Raw genomic sequence first — 7900 nt, forward strand, 5'->3', positions numbered from 1 at the left:
GGCGACCTCTCGAGCTTGCTGCAGATGGGGCTGCAGCCCCCAGCCCGTGTGTTGACGAAGCCCTTGAACTGGGCCTCGACGTTACACCTCCATCCTCGTCCACTTCCGGGCACTGTAACCCCTCTAACACAACGGTGCATGACCGTGTGACATTGCCGTCACCCCTGCTATTGCCGGCCGACCCGGCACCAGTGCATCCTGCGTTTTTAATTAAGTTGTCTATAGTTTTTGTTTTACTGGCGCATCGTGCGCGGCGGGACAGGCTGCTGGACGGGAACGGGTGTACCCTCGGGGGACATGCCTAACGAAAGACATGCCCCCTACCCCAGTTCCTCGGGGCCCGTCCTTTGCATTTAACCCTCCCGGGAATACCGCACAGGGGGGGCACCTGCCCGTAGCAGGTGCAGGCTCCGACACCCGCACCTCACCGCGCACTACTTGGTTGAAGATCCGAAGGGGCCGGCTCATGATCCCGCGCGGTACTACCACCTCGGTAGTGCGAGCACAGATCAGACCCCCCTGAGGCCAGCAGAAGCAAAGCCAGCGCACAGGGGGGAGCACTCCCAGTGGGCCACCGCGCGGGAATGACCTCTCCTCGTCCCTGTGAAGCGGTTTTCACCCCTACTCAGTGTCAGCCTTACCGGCATGGGAGGCCCTGCCAGGATCTGGAGATCCCGCCGGGATCGCCTCACACATCACAGGTGCTACTTCCCGCCTCGTGCCCCTCTCCCCGTTAGCGACGCACAACTATGTGCGCCCTCAGGGTCCACCACGAGAAGATGGAGAGAGAGGATTTTAGACCTGGGACATCCCTCAAATAGAGAGAACGGATCCACAGTGGGTCAGAGCCACCACTGTGGACGCCCCAGATCCTCCGGATCCCTACTGAGCCAACCTACTTCGACGATCTTTTGGATTGCGCGAGTGTCGTTTTCTCCGAGATAACCTACCTTTTCTTTTGTTTTCTTCTTTTGCGCTACTCACTTCTTCTTTTACTCTCATTCCTGTGGATGATCAGGGGTATGAATGTATCCTTTCCACACCCTATAGACTTACCTTTTTTATTGTAGGTGGCCGGGGATGAATGTATCCTGGCTACATCTTATTCCAGCCTAACTCCTTACCTTTTAACCTTTCCCAGAATCATTGACAAGAGGTATGAATGTATCCTTGACCCAACGCTTCTCCTAACTTTTAGCGCCCTCTAATTATTCATATCTTATCTCGGATGGTACGATTTCTTCCGTGTCCGACTCTCGTTGAGGTACCTAAAATACCTACCCTTCCACACACGCTCTACCTGAAAATCATCCATCTTTTGGATACTTATGCTGCCATCTTGCCACGAGGACGTTCCGGATTTCCGCTCGGTCTGGAACCTGAAAAAAGAAGAGGAATAATTAACGTAATTTCTCATCTAATACTTACCTGGGACGCTTCTGTTGATCCATCGTTGTAGTTTCCGATCGGCTACACCGTCTGCCCTCCTAGGATACTGGTCTATCATACCTGAAAACAAGAAAGGAGAATTAGTAATAATATCTAATCGGAGCTGGGACGCATCGCTCCTTGGCTCCTAAATGACGACTAAATGCTCCCAAGCCTGACACGCGACAGGATCGACGACGCCGGGACGTTACACATGCCCCCGGTCCGGATCCTCCAAACCAACCTCAACCACTCGGCCAAAGCGCAGGACTTATTTGTCCACTGCCTGGTCGAGTTAGGTGTAGGGTTGGCGGTCGCCGCGGAGCCATACCGCAACGCCGACCGCCCGAACTGGGTGGCCGACGCGTTGGGCTCCGTGGTGATAGTGACCGGCGACACCGCCGCCTTCCGCGTGTTCGCCCGCGGCGACGGGTTCGTCGGGGCGGAGGGCGGCGGCCTGGCTCTGATCGGGGTCTACGCCCCTCCGAGTGCCCCCCTCGCGGCGTTCGAATGGCTGCTGGACGGGGTACGGGACGCATTGTCCCGCTCTCTAGTAGCCCGAACGCTCGTGCTGGGCGACTTCAACGCCAAGTCTACGGCGTGGGATGGCCCGGCAACGGACTCGAGGGGTCGGGCGGTGCTGGAGTGGGCCTCGAGCGGGGACCTCCGGCTGCTTAACCGGGGGTCCGTGAGCACGTGCGTGCGGTGGCAGGGCGAGTCGATCGTCGACTTGTCGTGGGCGACACCTGGCGCCTCGCGTCTCGTGTCGGAATGAGGGGTAGCGGAGGAGGTGGAGTCATCTAGTGACCACCTCTACATCCTTATGGATGTCTTAGCTGCCCCGCAGTACTATCCCGCTTGCGGACCCGCGCCAGGCCGACCGCCGCGCAGATGGGCGCTGAAGCGCTTCGAGAAGGACGCCCAGATGGCGTCCGCCCTCGCCGCGTCCTGGACGGATGCCCCAACTGGACTGGTCGCGGACGTCGATCGGGAAGCTGACTGGTTTCGGGGGTCATTGACGGCGGCGTGCGACGCCGCCATGCCCCGAGCCAGGAAACTTTCAAGGCATGCCGCTTACTGGTGGAGCGACGAGATTGCCGCGCTGCGTGCTACATGCAACGCGTCGTGTCGTCGCTTCACGAGGGCCCGCCGGAGACGGAACCGCGACAGGGCGAGTGAGGCGGCGCTGTATGAGGTCTACCGAGAGGCCACGGTGGACCTCCAGCGTGCTACCAGGAGGGCCAAGGCGAGCGCCAGGGGAGAACTCCTCGAGACTCTGGACAAGGATCCATGGGGGCGGCCCTACCGCATTATGCTGGGCCGCATGCGCCCGGCCGCCCCTCCTGTTACGGAGTCCCTCGACCCTCCCGTTCTGCAGCGTGTCGTGGATACCCTCTTTCCGGTAGATCCGGAGGAGGGTCCGCGGCCGCTCCTGCCGGCGGAGGCCAGTAACTGGTCCGCCGGGCTGGGCGTCACCGAGGGGAAACTCGGGATGGTCGTCGGGCGAATAATGGCCAGGAATACGGCACCAGGGCCCGACGGCATCCCTGAGCGGGCACTCGCTTTGGCGCTGCGCGTCCTGGGTCCCCGGCCCAGGCGGCTGTGTCACGTCTTGTTACAATTCAAAATGCCGAAGCTGTGCGACAAGAAGACCCGTATCAAGACGCGAGAAAGTGGATTCCCCAACTGTCTAGAGGCCTGGCGAGCGATTACACGTTCCTACAGACGTAGCAGTTGGGAGAAAAGGGCTGAAAGACGCGAGATGCGCTCTCGATCTCGTATTTATTATCTGTCCCCATTACCTCGACTTCCGTTGTCTCGGCAGTGATGAGTTCATCGGCGCTCGCACGGAGCGCGTTATCGTTATCGCACAGGTATAGTATTACATAGTCTCGGCGGTTCGCACGGCTTATCTCTACTGGATGCTGCGTCAGCAGCGACGTCGAAGGCGCTCTTATCTTAGTGAATATAGAGTTACAATTTATCTTAGCGAAGGTTTAGTTTTCTCAAGCGGATTACTTTCTAGTAGATGCTGATGAAGACGTTCGTGTCTTATCTTGGTGAATATTGGATTGCTATTGCGGACTTTATCTTAAGGCGTATATTTAATTACTTGCAGGTGTTGTGTTCGGCCTGGGAATTATGGTTACGTGTTTTATCGCGCTGAAATATGCTGATGATTAGGAGAAGGATCTTTTTTATTTGCTTTCTGAATAGATTTCTGTCTTATGACGTTACGTTATTGACAGAAGGTCGGTAAATTAGTTTGATCCTTATTAAACGCGAGGTATCGACCGTAGGTAAGTTATTATTCGTATGAAGGTAAACATGATCGTTACATTGAGACTTATCGGTTGGCGGTCTTGTATTGATGGATAACCAGTATAATCGCTAATTCAACCTACAGTAGGTAAGTATGTGGAATAAGATTTAGAAGTAGAATAGAATCGATGATATAATTAGTTATGTTTCGATATAAAATAATGCGCGGTGACTTACCGGCTGTAGATTATGTAGTATAATGTGTAATAATGGACGAAAAGAAAAATAAATGTGTACGTTACTAGGATGTAACATAAGTATCCAAAAGATGGATGATTTTCAGGTAGAGCGTGTGTGGAAGGGTAGGTATTTTAGGTACCTCAACGAGAGTTGGACACCGAAGAAATCGTACCCTCCGAAATAAGATATGAATAATTAGAGGGCGCTAAAAGTTAGAAGAAGCGTTGGGTCAAGGATACATTCATACCCCTTGTCAATGCTTCTGGGAAAGGTTAAAAGGTAAGAAGTTAGACTGGAATAAGATGTAGCCAGGATACATTCATACACCAGTCGCCTTCTACAGGAAAGGTAAGTCTTTAGGGTGTAAAGGATACATTCATACCCCTAATCACCCAATAGACAAGGTAAGGAATTATGATAAAGTGTAGCAAGGATACATTCATACTCCTGCTACCTACGGGAGGAAAGGTATGTCCTTAGGGTGTAAAGGATACATTCATACCCTTGATCACCCACAGGACAAGGTAAGGAATGAGAGTAAAAGGAGAAGTGAGTAGCGCAAAAGAAAAGGTAGGTTATCTCGGAGAAAACGACACTCACGCAATCCAAAAGATCGTCGAAATAGGTTGGCTCAGGATATGCTGAGTGAATTTGCCAGCAAATTCATCTACAGCACTTTATCACAGCCGATGGATGAGGAAGGAGCGAAACACGTTAGTGCACACGAGGTTAAGTTAGTTTGAAGGATGAACACTGTTTCACTGGTATAATCACTTGAGTTTATTAATTCGTCGTTAAAAATGTAAAGATCGTTTTACAGAAATATACAAACGCGCGGCACGATATTGTCGAGAGAGTCGAAACGCGAATGACTAGCACGATGTTGCCGAGTATAATGTCGAAAAGCGACTGTGTTGTACGATGTTGCCGTGTATAAAGTCGAACTAGGAATGAAATACTCCTTTCCGCGGCAGTCATATTTATACCCAGATAGGGGTCAATGACCGGGAAATTTACCGTCCGGTGCATGCGCACCGAGATGAAAAGTTCATTTCAGTACAAGTGCACGGTAAATGCTCGTCTGAGTGCAAAGTGCATTGAACCCGATATATTAAGGCTCTTCCACACTTGCGACATCTCTCCACCGCAAAGTGCAATCCTCGAACACTCTGTCGTTCCCCAGAGCTCAAACTCGTTTACTGGTGTCCCCTAGGGGTACACCCTCCCCCCAAAAATTCCACTAAGGGATAATCCTCCCGTTTCCTCGGCATAGTAGTGTGGCATCCTAGTAACGTACACATTTATTTTTCTTTTCGTCCATTATTACACATTATACTACATAATCTACAGCGGGTAAGTCACCGCGCCTTATTTTATATCGGAAACATACCTAATTATATCATCGATTCTATTCTACTTCTAAATCTTATTCCACATACTTACCTACTGTAGGTTGAATTAGCGATTATACCGGTTATCCATCAATACGAGACCGCCAACCGATAAGTCTCAATGTAACGACCATGTTTACCTTCATACGAATAATAACTTACCTACGGTCGATACCTCGCGTTTAATAAGGATCAAACTAATTTACCGACCTTCTGTCAATAACGTAACGTCATAAGACAGAAATCTATTCAGAAAGCAAATAAAAAAGATCCTTCTCCTAATCATCAGCATATTTCAGCGCGATAAAACACGTAACCATAATTCCCAGGCCGAACACAACACCTGCAAGTAATTAAATATACGCCTTAAAGTCCGCAATAGCAATCCAATATTCACCAAGATAAGACACGAACGTCTTCATCAGCATCTACTAGAAAGTAATCCGCTTGAGAAAACTAAACCTTCGCTAAGATAAATTGTAACTCTATATTCACTAAGATAAGAGCGCCTTCGACGTCGCTGCTGACGCAGCATCCAGTAGAGATAAGCCGTGCGAACCGCCGAGACTATGTAATACTATACCTGTGCGATAACGATAACGCGCTCCGTGCGAGCGCCGATGAACTCATCACTGCCGAGACAACGGAAGTTGCGGTAGTGGGAACAGATAATAAATACGAGATCGAGAGCGCACCTCTGCCTTCCGTGTTCAGTCGTAAGCAAGCCGTCCAACTGTCCAGTCGTGCTTCAGTCTTTATCCGCCTTCAGTATTCAGTAATAAGCGAGTCGTTCAACAGTGCAGTCGTGCTCCGCGGTCAATCATTTACAACGTTCTACGTTCAGACGCATCGTACGTCCAGCTTTATAATAATTCCTTATTTAGTTTTATTATCAATTAAATAAAGTGTTTTTTTCTTGTTACCTCGTTCTTGTGCGCGTTTTATTTACGATCCTCAAGACCCAGATCTGCTTTAGATTAATCTTAATTACTTCTTTGATTTCGGTAGCATTCGATTCCTGTGTTGTCGCGCTCTTACCAAGGAGCGAAGACTCGGAGGAACGACGTTTGATCTCTCCAACGCAATTTCGAGATCTGGATTTCTTCTCTCATCACTCAGGTCGCTTCTCAGCACTCGGTCAGATGGAGCCAGAGGTATAAATCTCGTAGCATTTATTCTTGTAGTTGGGATTTACGGGTTTCCCATTTCCACTCCATCGCTCGGGTCGCTTCTCGGCACTCAGCCGGTGTGTGTAGTGCTAACCCCGTTTGGTTAGGTTCATTCTTTTCTTTATACAAATATATATACGTTAAAATAATCTAATACAGAATAGTAAGCAGAATCTGCCGCGGACCCGCACCCGCCGTTCGAATAGAAGGAGTCGCCGCGGAGGAGTTAAAAAGCAACTAAAAAAGGAACACGCGCGCTATTTGCAAAAACTCTACGCGGATCTAGAGTACCGCGTCAATAACCAATTCCGCGTCGCACTTGTCCCGCGTCATTCTACCCCGAATCCCGAAATCGTGGTCAACTGCCCTCCATCGCCAGCCGATTCAGAAGCTTCGACGTTAATTCTCAACGATCCCATTCAACTTGAGGAAGATTTCGCCCCGGAGCAACCCACTACTGAGGACATCCCTATCATCGATTTAACCGAGGACGACGACGATTCCGATTACGAAACAATCGATGCACTAATAGCACCAAAGGTAAATATTCATCTCAAAGTCCCTGGCCATCTATTATAATCTTCGCGAACTACTATCACCATATTGTAAACAATCAAGTCCCAGACGCTTTATATCAATGGTGCGAGAACATTTATTTGACTTGTAATCCATAATACATAATTTAATAAACGCATACTTATACAAATATTTCCGATCCCTTTCTTCAGCCCTTTTCTTCCAACTGCTACGTCTGTGGGAGCGTGTATTCGCTCGCCAGGCCTCTAGACAGTTGGCGAACCAACTTTTTCGCGTCTTGATGCGGATCTTCCTGTCGCGCAGCTTCGGCATTTTGATCTGTAACAAGACGTGACACGTGGTGTCATCTGCGGCCCATCGAATTGCGGCAAAACGAATTTGCTGCTTAGTTTGTTAGAAAGTCCGCACGGTGTTCCCTTCGAAAACGTATACGTGTACTCGAAATAATTGCAACAACTGAAACGTCACGTGCAGAATGGCGCGCGGGCTGCGGGCTCGCGTGTCTGGCGCGTGGCAAGGGTTATAATGCGGAAGGGAAAGGAAAAGGGGAAAATACGTGGATAGTTTCAGGTAAGTGAGTTAACTAGATGGACGTTTTGTTTCAGGTAGGTCGTGGTCGAGCAGGTAAATAGATGGATGTGTTATTTCAGGTAGGTCGCGCTGCTAGGTAGACGGATGGATTGCTCCAAGTAGGGAGTCGAACGAGTAAATACGTGGGTTACAAGGTAAGTAGGGGGATAAGTTCTCGGCAGAAAAGTGTTTCGTCAGAGAGTCGCGGAGCGGGGAAAGAATCAGGGGGGTAGTTTTGGACTGAAAGCGTGTTTAGCCAGGGGGTTGGGGGATATGAAAAGGAACGTGGTTTCGGATGGAAAA

At 50.0% G+C, this 7900-nt stretch overlaps 2 protein-coding genes across 2 annotated transcripts; both read left to right on the forward strand.

The window, feature by feature from the left end:
- Positions 1–1591: 1591 nt before the first annotated feature.
- LOC128887673 (uncharacterized) lies at positions 1592–2203 on the forward strand. Its single transcript, XM_054143835.1, has one exon. It carries the CDS (start codon positions 1592–1594, stop codon positions 2201–2203), a length of 612 nt encoding a protein of 203 aa, XP_053999810.1.
- Positions 2204–2251: 48 nt separating this feature from the next.
- Positions 2252–3256, forward strand: LOC128887674 (uncharacterized). The gene has a single exon (XM_054143836.1). The coding sequence runs from the start codon at positions 2252–2254 to the stop codon at positions 3254–3256; it is 1005 nt and encodes a 334-aa protein (XP_053999811.1).
- Positions 3257–7900: the final 4644 nt, after the last annotated feature.

Source organism: Hylaeus anthracinus, unplaced genomic scaffold (assembly GCF_026225885.1).
Source record: "Hylaeus anthracinus isolate JK02 unplaced genomic scaffold, UHH_iyHylAnth1.0_haploid 11989, whole genome shotgun sequence".
Lineage (NCBI taxonomy): Eukaryota > Metazoa > Arthropoda > Insecta > Hymenoptera > Colletidae > Hylaeus > Hylaeus anthracinus.